Source organism: Cuculus canorus, chromosome 1 (assembly GCF_017976375.1).
Source record: "Cuculus canorus isolate bCucCan1 chromosome 1, bCucCan1.pri, whole genome shotgun sequence".
NCBI classification, from domain to species: domain Eukaryota; kingdom Metazoa; phylum Chordata; class Aves; order Cuculiformes; family Cuculidae; genus Cuculus; species Cuculus canorus.
Window position 1 is genome coordinate 30,818,506 of NC_071401.1, and position 18,804 is coordinate 30,837,309.

Below are 18,804 nucleotides of genomic sequence, written 5' to 3' on the forward strand. Positions count from 1 at the left end.
TCTAAAGGAATATAAAAAACAACTAACAAAGAGCTGAGAAAACTGCTGCTGGGAAAAATAACACTGTCCTATTCTATACAATGATAAAATAAAGAGAGAAATTCTTCATGGCTTTTAAGACAAAAATTTAAAGGGTTGTAACACTCAAATGACTGGCATCAAAAGAGAGACACTTCATGGAATTTGCTTCCAGTTCACTGTAATTTACAGACACTGGGGTCGCTATGTTCTAAATTATTGTAAAGAGCTAAAATTACTAACTGGTTTCAGTAAGTGGAAACACATTGAATGGAAGATGTTACCTTTACAGGTAAAGGCACACACAGGGACACTCCTAGATGCTCAAAGCATTCGTTTAAGAGACACTCCTGACATACCAAATTACCCTTCTCATCTTAGCACAGCTAACAAACAGAAGCATCCTTAAGTATACATCTTGATGGGAGGACTACTTTCCAGTAGATAATATAGAAGCTTGGTTTATACGAAGTACAAGAGATGCTGTCAGCTACAACATGGAAAGGCCGATCATATCCTGGGCTGCATCAACAGAAGCATGGCCAGCAGGGTGAGGGAGGCAATTCTGCCCCTCTGTTCCTCTCTTGTGAGACCTCATCTGGAGTACTGTGTCCAGTTCTGGAATCCTCAACGTAAGAAGGACATGGAGCTGTTGGAACGGTTCCAGAGGAGGGCTACAAAGATGATCAGAGGGTTGGAGCACCTCCCATACGAGGACAGGCTGAGAGAGTTGGGCTTCTTCAGCCTGGAGAAGAGAAGGCTCAGAGGAGATCATATAGTGACCTTACAGTACCTGAAGGGGCTACAAGAAAGCTGGGGAGGGACTTTACAAAATGGCTTGTAGTGATAGGACTAGGGGCAATGGGTATAAACCAGAAAGGGGAAGATCTAGACTAGACATTAGGAAGAATTCCTTCACCATGAGAGTGGTAAGGCTCTGGCACAGGTTGCCCAGGGAAGTTGTGGATGCCCCATCCCTGGAGGTGTCCAAGGCCAGGCTGGATAGGGCCTTGGGCAGCCTGGTCTGGTGGGAGGTGTCCCTGCCCACGCCAGAGGGTTTGGAACTGGATGATCTTTAAGGTCCCTTCCAATCCAAACTATTCTATGATTCTATAATGGATTGCACTGGAAGCACAAAGAAATACCACCGAAAGAACAAGATCAAGTTGTTTCTCTTGCAATAACAAGAACAAAAAAGTTATTAAGAATCCTGACATAAAGTTCACCTCTCAAACTCTGTTATGAATTTCTCAGGAAATAACCCTTTAAGACACGTGCAAATTTCTTACTGATGGTTCAAGTTAATGCTCACTCTCAGTGAGCTTTATGCATTAGCTTGATAACATGAGATATATTTCATACCAGATTTAGTTAAGCCGCAGGACTCAGGATCTTCTAGCCGGACATCTGAAAATGAAGCTTCAGATGGCAGCTTCTTCTGCTCCTCTTTTAAACTCTGTGCAATTTGCTGCAGAGAAAGATATGCCCCAAAATTTTATTTTTTTCTTCTTACTTTAAGCAGCATTACACTGCTTTGATTACGATAGAGAAAAGTACACTAAATCACAAAAGGAGTTGGTTACACACAGCTCTACAGTGTTTCAGAGACCTTAAAACAAATAAAGACAGCTGATTCCAAAACAGTAGCAGAAACATTTCAATATTAACTTAAGATTCACCAGTATTACACGGATCTGTGTAAAGCACTTTTCTTTCCATTTTGCCTGCTTTTACTGACCTCTACATAATAACCAGCGAAGCCTCCAGAAAGAGAAGCTCAAAATAGGGGAAATCAATTCAACACTCACTTGGGTTTCATACAGATTTGTGTGATGGCTTTATTCCTATGCATGACATGTGCAGATGGCCCCAAAGTACCCACTATTCTGTGTAAGGTCAACAACAAGCTTTCCACTAACACCAGTCAACATTTCCACACACCAACCTTTTTTGCTACTTGGTCTGCTCCAAAGAAACAGGAAGCAGTAAGAATGGGCAAAGAACTGCATTAATATTTGAGCAGAACAGCAGAAGAAATATTTCTGCCCTGTGCTTTTAACATTTTAATAATTCATTTACTCAGACATAAGGTCTCTCTAAATAGCAAGGTTTTGAGCTTTAAAAGCAATCAAGTAGCCAAATTAATCTCAAACCAGACAAAATTCATGTCTTATGAGGACACAGGAAGAGCAGCATAATTTCTCTATTTAGAATGAGCTCTAAAACTCACTTTCTTCTTCTTCCTAACTGAACAGCTATAGGACCCTGGTTAGAAAACAAGGCCTTGTGTAGACTAAGTATTTCCACTGCTTACCTACACAAGTTACAGCTCATATTAAGAAGTTCTCACAATCACTTTTTTCACTGAGTTCTATTCACAAAATTTTAGCAGAAAAAAAACAAACCTGCACTCCTAACAGTTACACTGATAAAACTTCTGATCACTAGTTGTTCTGAAAGGAGGGATCCCATTTAGCTACAGTTTATCTGGTGAGCTTCTCAATTACTATTTTTGCTTTTTCTTCAAAAGTCCTTAATTAGTCCTTAAATTTTCAGTAAAAAGGGCAAGTATCCTACAAACTCAATGGCTTCAGGATTTGTAAATCCTTCTCAAAAATTTATGTATGCCTCTTATAATCACCAAAACCTAATCTGTAACATAGTAAAAGCTTTAGCTATGTATAAAGACAAGATTATAACAAGATTACAGTTCAGTACTAAGAAATTTCTCAGTGTTTGTCTATTTACAAGCAAGAATTGAACACAATAATGTAACGTTATACACTGTTAACTTTTTCTAGCCCACAGCAAAATATATATATATATAAAGAGAGAGAGCTAAAAAGCTACATTTTATATGAGTAATGCTCTGACAAACAACAGCTTCTCTACCAACTGGTCAGCTGCAAAGTCCTACAATCTTCTAAGCATCACCAGCTACTCTGCTAGACAGATGGAAAGCAAGAGAGAGCAATAAAATCTGGATCTTGCCAGTCCATGTCTGAACTGACATTCTTAGTCAACTTTTTACTGATACACACACGCATAACACGCATAACAAACACTACTTGATCAATAGTACCAAAAACAAACTTGCAGCTAACTGTGTCTGTCTAAGGTTTCTCATCAACTCCAGCTCAACTAGAAAATACACCAGGTAAAACCTACTAGTTACAAAAGTAAATAAAAATGTACTGTTAAAAGAGAAAATTTAGAAACTCAAAGTATAAACTGTTAACTCGTGAGAATTATTGCCAGTTTTAATGAGTTAGACCTAAAGCATTCTCTGACATCTAGTTTAGAGTAATAATTTAATCAACAGGTGGCAATTTGATAGCGTCAGTAATACTAAACACACCCTAGAACTGGAAAACTCCACCTGCAAGGCACTATAATGCACAACTGTATATGCTGCATATAAATTCAGTCAAGAACAATAAAAAAGCTGATGCTATACCTCCATCATTTCCAACTTGTCAGGATATGCAAGATCACCTGGAGCAGGCTTGTACCCTGTGATATCAGTCTGAATGTAAATGTGTGTCCTATAGACAAGACGCTCTTGTACATCTTCTAACATCTGCTTGACACCAGCTGCAAATGCACCCAGTTGTTCAGCTGCCAAAGGCAAAAAAAGGCACAAATTTGTTAATTTAATTACACAACAAGCTTATAGACACAAAAGTTTGAAGTACTGCACTTAGAAACATCAGGAAGCTGGCTTGCTGCAGATGAAGTCATGTTATTTTGGGAACAGTGGCATGAAGACAAATTTGTGACAAACAAGGAATTACTGCCACGCTGCAATTGCTTCAGCTCCCCAAATTTTCATTAGATTGTGAAAATGCAATCTCACACTGATAACATCAGACACCATGTTAGAATTAAGCGTTCTAATTATTTGAGATCTGGGCACATCTAGTGGCATTTCTGCTTGGACATCAAACCAACGTGCTTTGGTTCTATCATAGCAGATGCCTGCAGTGTGACTGCTGGGAGCTGACAAGCTAATTCACCTACCTACCCACCAGAGCAGATGATCCAAAACAGCTCACGTCAAAATTAAGAACTATTATATCAGCCTGAGTTTAAGTAGTAGAAAGTAACTTCTTAAGAACAGCTGAAGGATTATGTTACCAATTTTTATCTCATTGCCAACAGCGTTAAAATTCTACTTCCAGGAAAATGAGCAATTCTTCATGATACTAGTACAGTTCCAGAGACAAAGAACTACGCTGTGTTATATGTCAGCTACCAAGCATGATTTCTGTTTCTTGCTTGGTGCAAAATTAAGACCGTGAAATGACTCCATTACACATTGGTTTTGCCAAGAAAATGAGATACCAGATTTTTTTCTGATGGTCACCTCACTTCTATGTGACTATGCACTCTGAACACTTATAAAATCAAAAAATCTCTATCAGCTATGGACATTAGGAAAAATTTTTTCACAGAAAGGGTTATCAAGCACTGGACCAGGCTGCCCAGTGGTTGAGAGGTAGTTGAGACACCATCCCTGGAGGTGTGTAAAAGACAGGTAGATGAGGTGGTTAGGGATATACTTCAGTAGCGGACATGTCCAGTTGAGTTGATGATCTCAAAAGTCTTTTCCAACCTAGGGATTCTAAGATTTTATGACTTCCCTGCTGAAGTTGCAATTTTTTGTCTGGGAAACACTATACCAAGGAGAATGAAAAAAATCAGGTTTGCGTTCCTTTGTTTTATCATCATGTGTGCAGAAAGCTCCACACAGTCGATGCATTAGCATTGCATTGATACATTTTTGCCAAGCAAAGCCATTAATTAATTAGACAAATTCATTTGAATCAATCCTGGTGTACATAAACACAATGGATGGATGCTTGCTTGCGTCTGTTCCATCTAGTGAAAATACAGCTCTAACACCAGTATATTAATTTAAATGAAGACATACACAAACCCACAAATACAGACCCTTCTATTATAAATGAAAAGTTACATTTTTTTAAAAAATTAACCTTACCTCACCTTTGGCATGTTTAAGACTCATTAGAAAGAAAAAAAAATTTAAGGATTTTTTTTGCCTAGCAATTTAATAATTTTATCCATTAAGAAAACAGTTAAAACCAATCAAATTCCATCTATAAGTTACCATTGTTCTGTACATGATCTTCAAGCATCTCATTTTTGAGAATCCCGCAGAGTTCAGAAAGTGTCTCTAAGTGAATGACATGGATGATCATTGGCCTCAGGACATCATACAATGATAGACACAACTTCTCCAAGAGTTCGCTATGAAGAAAAAGCAAAAAAAAGTAAAACGCTTCTAGGATGCCACCATACCAAAATAAAATTTTATTACAAATACAGATTATTTTATGGCAGAGATTTTTAAAAGGAGGGTGAGAAAATGATGCAACACTGGTATCATAGAAGACTTAAGAAAATATCATTTAAAACAGAAACCCTGATTTTCCACAAAGTCTTTTAAGAGATATAGGATGCCAATTGCTTAAAATAATAGTACAGTTTTAAATTAATTGTAAAATAAAAAATAAACAAAAAAAGCAACCAACAACTCAACCTGGCACAAAGAGAAGATACTACAAAGTGGTTTACCCTGCTTCTGTGTAAAGAAATGCTCCTGCTGAGCTCAAAATTATACCCCGAATTCCCCTTGAGAAAAAACTCATCTGGTTCCAAGAAGTCAATAGTTCATTAGAACCAGGAGCACACCAAGAGGAACACAGAAGGAGAAGCGTGGCAGCAAATTCCAATACTGCAGGGCACACTTGCAAATACAACTGAAGGTACAGTATCAGTGCACCATAGAACACCATAAATCCCACTTCTGGTTTGTTTTTTTCTTTCCTGATCACAGTGATGCATATCTTGCTTAAGATACCAGCAGCATGCCTTCTAGATATTTCTGCCATTCTCTGTGCTCCCTTTACTAATCACATTTTAATTAACAATGCTGTTGCCAGTAGCTGAAAAATCAAGTAATTTCCCAGTTAGACTCAGAATATAAACACTAAGAATATTCAAGTATTTACAGCGCAGTGCGGCTGCTGAGTTTATTGCAGTGTATCCCTTTTTCTAATTCATGAACAATGTCTGACAACAGGAGAACGATACTTCAGTTCCTTTCAGTGTGGACAAAAAATGCTCACAAAAGAATGCTCACAGAATTTAATATTTAATTAAATGTTAAATATCTCTCTCCAGTTGTACTCTATAGCTTTAAAAGCTGATAAACCAGCAACTCTCCACGTTAAAAGCAGAAACAAAGGAGAAAGTTTCAACAGTCTTTAATGCAAAACTCACCCTCAGATCTCTACTCTTTGCTAGATTTTTGGGAAACTCTTTTATTGGTACATAGACAGCTATTATGTCTTCAGAGCATCTCAGCTTCAATTTTTTTCTGAATTGTTAGTTATTATGCAGCTAAGAAAAACCTAATAACACAGCAGATATTTGAAACACTTTCCTCAAAATATTTTATTTAGATATAGGCAAAAAAGGGAAGCAAGTTCTTACAAAAGAGGTAACTACTTTCGATCAAGATTCAAAAATGATCAGAAGGCTGTTCCCATTCTTGGTGTGAAGAGCAATAGTGACAAAACTTCCATCTGGATAGATTGCACACTGATTTCAATTAGGGATGTTTACTTCAGGATCTGGACTAAGATGGCTAAACTGATTCTTAAGCTAATTAAGTTGGTCACCTCAAATCCTGCGCATGTCCTACACAAGACTTCAGTTTCTCAGAAAAGATAAAGACTGCTACTAGTCCTGCACTACGGCTTATTTCTAGTGAAGCTTTATACATTTATGGTTACCCTTTAGCTCTAGAGGGCGAGGAAAGTCATGGAGAGTATTTTTTCCAGGTTAAATTTTTTCAATTCAAGCTGCACTTGATTCTAAGACAGTACAACACTCAAAACCAGTGTCCAGGTTACATTCATAGGAATACAAACATGACCTGCACAAATTTCAAGATTAAACATCATTATAAAAAGATACGAACAAACTCGAGAAGGGAAATAATCTACTCAAGTGCTCTAATATTACTGGTCTGTTGTATAAAACTTACAATATTTTTATCATGCAATTACCATGTGAAGATAACCACCTATCTCTCTTCTAGATGTAGGAGAACAGATATAGACACTGCTCTGTCAGGTGTCCAATACGCTGTCTTCTGTTCAGCCCACATACAGGCACATGCAAATATTTCTTGACAGTAAGGGCAGCTAACTAACTCTAAATCCCTGACGGAAAAAAAAAGTCTGGAGTTCATCAGCTTAATTTTACACTGAAGTAAATGAAATGTACTTCTGCAACCGACTGTACAAATCCTTGGAATAGAGGCAGTACAAAAACAGCTGAGAGCTGTAGCATTTCTACAGCTATTTCTAAAGCAACTGTTTGTCTTTATCTCTTTCAGACCATCTACAGAGCATTTATATTACTCAGATTATTTATGGAGAATGTAAACTACTGGCTTCACTTGAAGATAACAAAAAAAACCCCACACAAACAAAAGAACATCAAATTCCAACACATAAAGTGATTAACGTGTTTTTTCTTGCTAGTTCTTACCAGCACTTCAATACAACTCTATTTGCCACATAACACTGTCTGCTGTATCAGAGCATAGTAAATACAACATGCAGTAAAACAAAACCAGCATGTACCACCTACTCCAGTTTCGGTGTTGGTTTTGTGAAGAACTCATTGAAAAGCTGGTGTTCATCCTGGCATACATGGACCATAAAGGCACAACCACTTCGTACCTGTATTCACAGAAATACAAATACTCGATTACTCAACTACTTTCCTTGCATCAGTACCACAGGAGGTATTACAGATAATATTATATATTATACCATTATATTATATATTGTATCATTACTACAGCTAAGATTAAATCGAAGCTTTGTGAATTTCAAAATTAAGATCAACAATAAAACTAAGGACTGAAAAGATGTTAGTAGTGAAATACAGCCTCACTGTGCAACTTCTGTCCCTTTAATTTCTGATGAAATTTAAGTAACCACATATAATGTTTTTGCAAATACACCTCTGTGAGGTTTGTAGCAGAGCAGAGTTTTTATAGAAGGATCTTCTACAAAAAAATGCATTACTTGAAAACATGAATAAAATTTTAATTATTCAAAACCACAAACAGAAGTGACAATTCTGCATGTAAACAACTGAATGAAATAGGTATGTTTTAATTGGGAGAGGGGAGATTAAAACATAACAAAAACCTCACAACACATCACTATTTTACCTACCAGAGCACAGTGGTCTCTGTTGTTCTGACTGGTTAATTCTGTAACAGTGCTAGCGATACTTGGACCAAGCAAGAGCTCCCTCTGGTCAAGGTAACATTGATGGATTTCATTGAGAACTTGTTGATACCTAGCCAAGAAATCAAAACAGTAACTGCATCCTGAAGCTCATTTTCTGGTAAACATAAAATTCGACCTAATAGTCTCTTCTAGGTGTACGCAATTTCAAAATTTAAAACTTTCATTTAAATGAATAATGTGATAAAAAGTATTAAAAAAAAAGAGTAAATATTTTCAAAACTTAAAATTGTTGAAAATAAATTATGTAAACACACTCACTCTGGCATTTTTTCAGATCTTTGCTCCACTTGTTCAATAAGAGTCTACTCAATAAAAAGAAAAAAAGTATTATGAGTAAATTACTTTTCCTAATAATTAAAATAGCTTGCAGTATTTTTCCACAGACACAATACGCAATCTCTGGACATTCACGCTTGCACAATATGCAATCCTTGCATTCACACTACTAATGAACCCTCATTTTTATAGTTTTCTTTTAAACAGTTAGTGAGCAGTCTACTTACTCTGACTTTGGGAGCAGCTGCTCTGAATTTTACATAGAACAGCGTAAAGGCATTGTCAGAATTTGGCACAGCTGAAGGATCCTGAAAGAAGAGATGAGTAATTGGTTAAAAAGGAAAATAACTATATTTGGCTTCTAGTATTTAATGGCTGAAATAATTAGGCTCTAAAACAGGCTGTTAGTTACATTTATACTGCCAGTGGAAGAGCTCTTCTCTGCTTTCCAACTAGAAAAGCATGCTTGTTTTGGAACTCAAATAAAGTCAGATAGAAGAACAAGTCCATAACAGAAGTTTCAACCAACACTCTCTACAGCAAAAGTAACATTTTCAGTAATTACAGCATCCTCCATTAGAGACAAAAATTTTCTATTGCTCTTTGATTTGTAGTACTAAAGTGAAACAAAATTTCCCTTTGGCCTGCCAGTCCCAGGGAGGAGAAGCTGAGTTCCAGCTCACATTCAAGCTTCAACTGGAATGTCAAGTTTGGAGGCAGTCCCCAGGTGGCTCCTCAGCTGGGCAGACAGCTTGATCTCAGTCAAATCCTAGCAGTTGCAAAGCAGAGCGGAGATCCAATTTAGCTGCCAGGCTTTCTTCCCCTTATCCCTACTAAGTGAGAGAAGCAGGTGGCCTTCCCTTGATATATGGTGGGGACACCAAAACTCTTCCACTTTTCCCATCTACTGCTTCCATCCTTGTGGGCAACCTGATCATCCTTCTACAAACACAAAGTCCCCAAAGGTTCATATGTGAGGAGTAACAAATACCATCTAGAACCCATCAGTCCCTTTCCAGTCCTGATAAGATCTCGTGTTGCAACAGGAAATCTCAACACTTGATCACAACTAAAGATCACTGGTTCAGTACTGCACTTCTAGCAGAAGCAGACAGCAGATGTTTCAGAGAAATATGTAAAAGCATTCACAAAACTCCCATGTAGATAGGAAGGAGGAAGTCAGTTGACTCCTAAAAGAGGTTTCCCTCCTGAATTAAAACTGCTAAACAGCAACTCAAATTCAGAAATGAGGTTTCACTCCTTTCTGTAGACATGCTTATTATCAGAATGCTTATTATTATGCTTAGCTCTGCTTGAATTCAGCTTGGTCATGGCAATCCATTGGCACCAAACCAAACTATGATTTCTTCTTTAAACAAAAAGTAATTTTGTACCAAACGTGAAAAATGTTCAACCCTTCTTAACCCAGATCTTCACTCCAGAAGTATCCTTTAGCAAGTTTCCATGATGGTTGCCTAAAACCCCTTTCTTTTCATCTATCAGTTCTCAATTCCAGTATCTTTCAATTTCACTGGTTATCCCTCATGTCACCAAGTTTGAGCACAAGGCAACAATTGATTGGAGAAAGAAAGGAAGAAAGAAAGTGGGTAGAAAGAGATACTCCTCTCTCTTTTCTCCTCTGCCAAAATACTGCAGCGCAAGATTATTAATGTTCTAATGAGACAAAAAAAACCTCCTTACTCACTTTAACGCCTAAATTCCAACAGAGTGAGCAGGAGTAAAGCACTTAACTATTCCATGTGACTGTCTAACATCACGAACATTTTAAAACTAACAAAACAATATTGCCAAAAGCAGTAGGAACCTGTCATGGTTATTTTGCAGCTACACAAAGCAGTTCAGACTTATCAGAAATAAATATTTAGATGACCAAGAGCACCCAAAAATACTTACTGGAATACAATACTAGAAGAGCCACAGCAACACACTCAAGAGTTTTTGCACTTCAGCAGGTTTCATCCTACAATTCCCAGTCCCTACAGTTATTCTTCAAGTATTCCATGCAAACCCTCTATGTCTCTAACAACTCATCTCCAAAGCAGACACCCACATTACCCATATTTCTCTTGTGTACCCCCCCCCATCTGGCAACACAGATAGCAGCGCCTGCTGCGGCTGATCCAAGCTACAGCGCACAAACTGGGTCAGGAAAGCATGCTTCCTGGCCTTCACAGATTACTGTTCACCTACTCAATTCACCTACTTCATCTTCTTCAACTTCTTGCATTTTTTAATTATTATTTAAAAATCTTTTGGATCAGGATCTCTTGTCAGATTCAGCTGAAACTTGACCAATTTAAACAAACACAGTAGTATAGGACTGACTTACTTTCACACAAAACTGCTGACACCTCCCACCCTCAAAAGAATTTAAAAAAAAAAAAGAGCAGAAAATTGTATAGTGTTACAACAGACATTTCAGCACAGCTTGAGTTACCAGTTACTGTTTCACCTTACCCTTTTCATTAACTGGCTTGTGAGGTTCTGTAAGGTATTCACAGTGTACGTCTTGATAAGGTGCATAGCTTTAGAAAGGCATTGTTTAAACTTCATCAAATATACAGGACAGTCTTTAAAATTTGGCTGAAAGAAATAAATAATCTATTCTAAATACAAACAATAAGAGAGTTGAAAACTCATCAAAACTCAATATACTCTTTTACTAGCTAGAAATGCTAGTTTGTACAAACTAAATGCAGCATTGTATAAAAATTAAGCAGAATATTATATACATTTCATTAAAATTTCTTAGGTTTATATACAGTCATCTTTGCTTTCTTACTGCATCTGCCAGACAGAACATTTTACAGGAATAAAACCCACACAAAACCAGTATGAATACATAGTTGTAAAACTATTAAAATTTAACTAAAAGCAATACAGAGTTACTTACATGCGATGAAATATATGCAATACAATCATCAAGCTTAGCGAGCATGGGAATGAATCCTTCACTGTTCACAGACAGTGTCGGGGAATTCAATTTCTTTGAAAAACAAGACAAAGCATCATTGTAAGAAACCCAAATAAGTTAGTGTTGGTGACAAAGCTCACATGACTGGTACATCGGTTCCATCTTCTAAGACTACTAACAATGAAAAAATACTTACTGTGTTGATGTTTTCCAGCTCATTAAAATAAGAAAGTTTCTGCTGTATGTTTTCAGCCAGGTCAACAAGTTCTGACTATTGAAAAACAATAAATAAAAGAAAATCAGCAATCTAGCAAATAAATATATATATTTATATATAAATACATAATTTCAGGCTCCCTTTCAGCTCTCAGCACACACCTGTGCTAACTCAATATAGATAACTTAGAACTACATAAGTACAACAAGAGATAAAGAATACAGCGTGCGCTCTCTTACCAGAGAAAGACACATTACTCCCAGTAGTGTATTTAAAAACATATAATCTACAGGTTTCTCAGCATTCCACAGCTTCTACTGTATACTGATGATAACACAGCTATTTGTATTAAACAGAACTGTAGAAATCAGGTATTTCAGGACTTGAGCCTTTAAAAGTTCTCCCTTACAAAGTCACACTAAAAAGGCATGTTTATGGGATCACTATTGGAGCAGTTCGTGAGGAGAAAGTAAATTATCTGGGAAATAAGCTTTCAAATTCAAAAAAATCTTTCTTGCAATAACCAGCTCAAAATAGCTCTGTAAGTGATATGAATTATTAATCTCAATGTAAGTTTTCACTGTCAGGCATAAGTTACAAAAGATTCCCTCAGCTAGCCATCCTTCTTGATTAAAGTGCATACCAACACAGAATGAACATTTTACTGCACAGAGGCTGACATGCTGGCCATAGGTGAAACACATCAAGAATGAGGTCCCAAGCAAATGGGGGAATTGTCACCACCGCTCACAAGTTTTCCCAGTCTAAGAAAGAAACTTTTGTTTATGGTACCTGAGAAGTTTCCAGTAATCTTTCTATCAAAGATTACCTGCTCTTTCAAAAGTTGTTCACAGGCCTCATGCAGCGTTCCTGTCTTTGTGGACACAAAAAGATACTGTTTTTGCAGTGACTCCAGGTGCTGAAGGGCACTATTCACATCGTTCAAGATAGCATCACACTGTTCCTGAAACCCAGACAAGTAATCCCTCATCTGTCTAGAAAAAAGAGAATTGACAGATAATAGAAGTAAAATTTCGCTTTCTGTATTTGCAAGTTCAGCTGCCTGCAGGGACATTACGACTACCTCTCCTTCTCTAGCAATAAAAGACCACTTGCATCACTTAAAAGTACACAGTAAGCAGAAATAACAGAGCTATAGTGTTTGGAATAGCAGTAATTCCATTTTCTGAATGTTCCTTAAAGCAAGGAACAGCAGCAACATGCACCACAGCTCATTTAGAGCACACAAACACTGTCTAAACGGGTAACACAGACATAGTGACTACCACAGGCTGCTGCTAGCAGCCAAATTCTATCTGCTTTGCTTCCAATAAGGGCGTCAATTTGGGTCTCTTCTATACAATTTTCAGCTTCTATTTTGAAACTACTTTTACTCTCCTAAAGTACCTGAAATTATCCAGAGGATTCAAAACTTACAGTGAGGATTGAGAGAGGCTTAAATGAAATAGATTTACTATCTAAAATCACAAAGTGTGTCTAATGCTCGTTGCAGATACAAACTCTGAATGATCACTAAATATATGTCAAGCATTCAGCTGTACTAAAACATCATTTAACATTAATTATTCCTGGATGCCAGCTAAAACTTCTGAACTCTACCACATCCATAGCAGCAAGTAAAATTGCAGTTCTCTGTAGTCATATGCAACCCCTTAGCGTACAACAGGCAAAGAACCTGCTTTTCTGGTCTCCTGCAAACAACTACGTATTACCCACCATACACGCCATTCTGCATCCATGGCACACCTCGGTAGCCGTGTGCGCTATTAGGAACACGTCAACTGACAAAGTGCAAGGGTGATACTCTTTTTAGGTCATTAGATCATGGGCCTGAGATATGCCTAAACTTCTGCTTTTAAGAACCATCCCATCCTTACATGTCAGAGGCAAGAGAGGAAGAGGCAGACCAAATAAAGGCAGAGAAAAACAGAAGATGGGAATACAGCAGTATCTATCTCTTTGTGGCCAAGGGCAAATTCGTAAAGTTTCAAAACACGGGCCAGTTTCCCTAAAGCTAAGCTATTCAGCTGTACTTCAGACTCTTGAGGAGTCAGTGGGAAGGGGGTCTTCTGAGTCTGACAGAAAAGTCAGTTAGACAAAAATAGGTGAGAATGCCAAGTCTCAAAACTGGAGTTGAGCAGAGTGTCAAGGAATGCAGGGAATGCAGATACAGAGTCACAGCCACAGTCACTGACAAACCAAACCGTGATAGCAAAGATGACTGCAAGCCACACATGCTTATGGCATCCTCTGAGGGTGAGGCTGTATTTCAACAGCAACGGCAGTTGAAATGGCATATGAAAGCTCTTAGACTGCCTTTGTCTACCGCCCTGCCTATAAGCCAAAATGAATTTCAATGTATCTTAATATACTGGGCAGTTCAGAAGGAAAGTTGTATCCCTTTTAACTGCTCTGCCACAAGGGAAATAGCACTGAAGGATGGGACTTGGGCACACTGCCCTGTAAAACTTCACCTGTTCCAATACATTCCCCACCTGTGGGATGCAAACACGTACTAACATTGTGTGGACAAGATGAAGTCTCTCAAGGTTTAAATTGCTAGTGAAAAGAACCGAGGAAGAACACGTACCTATACTTGGCACCTTCATCTTGATCCATCTGTGTTTGTACCTGAGCAAACCAGGAGAAGAACTAGAAGAGATTTTATGGTGTGAACAACACAGATACCACAAGCAATCAATTAAAAAAAAAGAAATCATATCTTTGAAATGAACATGAGCTTTTGTTAGAGATGTTTCAGAATTTAATTATTAATCAAGAAAACAAACTAAAATTCCTCACTGCAGATTCCTTCTAATGTTATTCCTCTACTAAATTAAAATGGGGAAGACCAAATTTCATCTATTTTTATTTGCACAAGAACAAGGCTGTCACGTTAGAAAATGGAGGAGGAGGCACAACATTCTTCTATATTATAAGCAACACCACCTCAGTGAAACAGAGCCTTACTCTCATGGAAGACTCCACTCAAAACGCAAGAAGTATCTGTCACTTAAAAGCTACAACTTCAACAACTTCCTCCCCCAAACTTTCTTCAAACATCTTGAAAATAGACCCAAAAAAATTAACAAGCCCACCAAAAGCTGGGCAAGAGAGACAGAAACTCAGAGAATTCTCTGAAGAAGATTCCCGCAACCTGGAGGTTATTCAACACTTACCTGCTGCGCGGTTTCAATTCTTTCATCCTCCATCCCCAGAACAGCAAATCCTTTCAAGAGGACATCCTCTGTGGACTCTGGCACTGCAGCCGTCAGTGTAACAGTTAGTGACTGGGATGTTAGGCTGCATAAATCTTCAATTGGAAGCTGCTCACAAAAAACCACAAAACTTTAGTTAGAGAACTTAATAAGTGTATTCAGCTCAAGTACAATTACACAATCCAAGGCATCAATGAGAAAATTACGAGCACTTACTTTTGAAGAAACTAATGCAATGGACATTTTATCCAGCAATATAACAATACACAAGAACTACCACATCTATATATTCAGAAACACCTGAAAAATTGGGTTTTTTTTTTAGTTAAAGTCAGAAAATCATATATGGCATTTTATATAAGTACATATTCGTGGAAGAACAGAAACTGAATGTACCTGACATACTGATGAGATATACTTTAATTTCCAATTTAACTTGTTCTACACCAAGAGAAATGCACTAGAAAAGTTATCACTGAACATAAGAATTCAGAACACACTCAATAGTGGAAATAAATGCCACTACTGTCTACTCCACATGGCAACACCACCACACAGGAATTGCCAGATTTTTTTTGCCAGATATTTAGAGAAAATTCAAGACTTAACACTGCCAGATTTTATGCAGGAAACAGTGCTTCATATTCAAATCCTTTTAAATGAAGAAGTCAAGCTAAAAAAAAAAAGGCTTCTTTAGAAGACAAGGGATCGTTTCTGCTGAATGGGAATTATCAGCCACAATTATTTTTTTAAGCAAGAAAAAGTATGGAAAAAAGTAACTTGAGAGAAATTGTATTTAAATATGATTAGGGACTATTAATTAGATTGTATGGAAAGTCATTCAAGAAAATGAATATAGGAGGCCATATATATATATATATATATACACACACACTCTTCATTAGCATAATACCATTTTTAATTCATTTGACAGGTACAGTATGTTTTCTATTCCGAAGAACATCAGTAACATAAAACTAGAAAAAGCTACTTAAAAAAATGGTATCCCTCTAGAAAATTACTCACTTAGTGAATGTTCAATGTCTGGTAATATTAGTCTGACAAAGAAAGAACCGTCATTATTTTAGATATACGAGAAAACATAGATTGACCTATTTGTTCAAATTCCATGTATCTCTGTTCCCTGTCCTCCAAAACAGGCAGGACCCTGGCTGGGGAGCCAGGGTTTCTCTCATGACTGCTGAGGAAAAGATCAGTCCACCAGAGCCTGTTTTTTCAGAACCCATGAGGAGTTCTTGTCCCAATCCACTTCAGCAGGAAACAAGATGAGCTGACGCCCTCAATGTCTTGGCATCTCCATCCTCCTGACTAGCAAATACAGCACCTGTCTTGTTGCAACACTGTTTTAGACCCTTAAGAACACCCTCTGACAGCAGCATATCCTTCTACAATCACTTTGGATGCCTGCCAGTATTTACTTTAGAACAGCTGCATACAGGTTACACAAAAAAGAAACCAGGAAGTATGAAATTAAATAGGTGCATTTCAAGAAGGGACTGCTTTGCCCCCTCCCCTTTGTTATTTCAACCTTTCAGACACTTGCTGAGCACCAGCGTTGTTGATTTTACGGCATTATATCTTGTGCCATGATTCTGTTCAAATATAAAACCTCTCACAAAAAGTGCAGTTAAGGAACGCAAACATTTTGTTCCCCTTCCCTTTGTAGACAAGGAAGCATTCACAAATATTCATCTTGACCACGTCTTCCATAGTACCAACAAATCACTAACCACTATTTCTGGTTTTCTATGGCTCACTGAAGCCTCTGGAAGTGGCACCAGGAAAGAACACTGGTGCCAGCAGCTACGAATTGATCAGGATCAACCTAAGAGGACCAAACCCACATAACTCCAGGATTAAAGCTCTCAGTTTTAGAAGGACAAACTTTGATGAAGGCAGGGAAGTAGTAAGGGCAGGCAGGGAAAGCCCTATGGATTTTAAGAGGAAAGCTACCACCATCACCTGCAAGACAGGGCAAGGATGCAGCTCGATGGCAGGAGGCACCTCAGGAATCAGAATCACAGGATCACAGAACCGTGTAGGTGGAAAAAGATGTTAAGATGGTCAAGACCAACCACAAACCTAACACTGCCAAATCCACCACTAAATTACATCCCTAAGTGCCACATCTACACGTCTTTTAAATACCTCCAGGAATGGGGACTGAACCACTTCCCTGGGCAGCCTGTTCCAGCACTCGACAGCCCTTTTGGTAACGTAATATTTCCTGATATCAAATCTAAACCTCTCCTGGCTCAACTTGAGGCCATTTCCTCTTGTCCTATCTCTTGCTACTTGGGAGAAGATACCAACACCCTCCTCACTACAACCTCTTTTCTGGTAGTTTTGGAGAGTTCTAAGATCTCCCCTCAGCCTTCTTTTCTCTAGACTAAACAACTCCAGTTTCCACAGTCATGTCTCATAAGACTTGTTTTCTAGCGCCTTCACCAGTTTCGTTGCCCTTCTCTGGACACGCTCCAGCACCTCAATGTCTATCTTGAAGTGAGGGGCCCAAAACTGAACACAGGATTTGGGGTGCGGCCTCACCAGTGCCGAGTACAGGGGGATGTCGTCCCCCCCCGACTCCTGCTGGCCACACTGTTACTGACACAAGCCAGAATGCCTTTTTGGCCACCCAGGCTTACTCTCAGCCGGCTGCCACACAGCACCCCCAGGTCCTTTTCCACTGGGTGGCTCTCCAATCACAGAACGAGACGAAAAGGTCCTTAAAGACCCCCCAGGTTCCAACGCCTGCCATGAGTTCCCCTAGCCCCGCAGGCCCCGGCCCGCCTGTCACCCTGGCATCGCGGCGCCTCTCCTGGGCCTCACCTCGGGCGGCACCGGCAGGTTCTCGGCCGCCGCCTTCAGCTCCAGCACCGAGTCGGTCTGTCGGTCGCTGAGAGGCGCGGCGGGCTGCTGGCGGCGGTCCCACAGGCTGAGGCGATCGCGGAGCTCGGCGGGCGGCGCCGGCGGCTCGGCCATGCTGAGGCGGAACGACCGCGAGCGGCGGCGCTTCCGGGAGGGACGCGCGTCGCGTGGCAGTGGCGCTTCCGGGGGGCGCCCGTCGCGTGGCAGTGGCGTTGCCGCGGAGACGGAAGTGGGCGGCGAGGGCGCTGAGCAGGGTGGGAGGGCGCCCCCTGGCGGCCGGGAGGAGCGAGCTGCGGCGGCCACACCGACGGGATCCCGCGGGGGGAGCGGGAAGAGAAAGGGTTGGTTATGAGGTGGTGGTTTGTAAATGGTGAGATGGAACGTCAGCTGCAACGTGGTAAAGCGGGAGGAACGACTGAGATAATGAACGACCCTTAGAGTGGCTGGAAAGCTGCCCGGAGAAGGACCTGGGGGTTGGGTGACCACGGCAGAACGTGAGCCAGCAGCATCCAGGGGGCAAGAAGGTGAAGGAAGGAATCATAGAATCGCCAGGTTGAAAAAGATCTCTTGGATTATCCAGTCCAACCATTCCTATCTACCACTAAACCATATGCCTGACCACCTCATCTACCTCTCTTTTAAACACCCAGGGATGGTGACTCAACCACCTCCCGGGGCAGCCTCTGCCAGTGCCTGATAACACTTTCTGTGAATTCTTTTTTTCCCTGATGTGCAGCCTGAACCTCCCCTGGTGGAGCTTGAGGCCATTCCCTCTTGTCCTGTCCCCTGTCACTTGGGAGAAGAGGCCAGCACCCTCCTCTCTACAACCTCCTTTCAGGTAGTTGTGGAGAGCCGAGAGAGTAGGGGTTC

The 18,804-nt window shown here is 39.6% G+C and overlaps 1 protein-coding gene across 3 annotated transcripts in view; it reads right to left on the minus strand.

Moving 5' to 3' along the window:
* Positions 1–18,116, minus strand: part of COG3 (component of oligomeric golgi complex 3) — a 33,458-nt gene extending 15,342 nt beyond the window's left edge. The window contains exons 1-14 of one of the 3 annotated variants that reach the window (XM_054081418.1): positions 17,896–18,116; positions 15,007–15,153; positions 14,418–14,479; positions 12,636–12,801; positions 11,786–11,860; positions 11,569–11,661; positions 11,133–11,258; positions 8,882–8,962; positions 8,637–8,680; positions 8,301–8,427; positions 7,705–7,796; positions 5,150–5,289; positions 3,476–3,636; positions 1,381–1,486 (exon numbers count right to left, since the gene is read on the minus strand). In XM_054081418.1, coding sequence (XP_053937393.1) covers positions 1,381–1,486; positions 3,476–3,636; positions 5,150–5,289; positions 7,705–7,796; positions 8,301–8,427; positions 8,637–8,680; positions 8,882–8,962; positions 11,133–11,258; positions 11,569–11,661; positions 11,786–11,860; positions 12,636–12,801; positions 14,418–14,479; positions 15,007–15,153; positions 17,896–18,048 — 1,573 coding nt within the window. In that variant the 5' untranslated portion in view covers positions 18,049–18,116. Of the gene's footprint in view, positions 1–1,380; positions 1,487–3,475; positions 3,637–5,149; positions 5,290–7,704; positions 7,797–8,300; positions 8,428–8,636; positions 8,681–8,881; positions 8,963–11,132; positions 11,259–11,568; positions 11,662–11,785; positions 11,861–12,635; positions 12,802–14,417; positions 14,480–15,006; positions 15,154–17,895 lie in introns of those variants that run through there. The other 2 variants (XM_054081424.1, XM_054081433.1) reach the window with 2 other exon arrangements.
* Between the last annotated feature and the right edge of the window lie 688 nt (positions 18,117–18,804).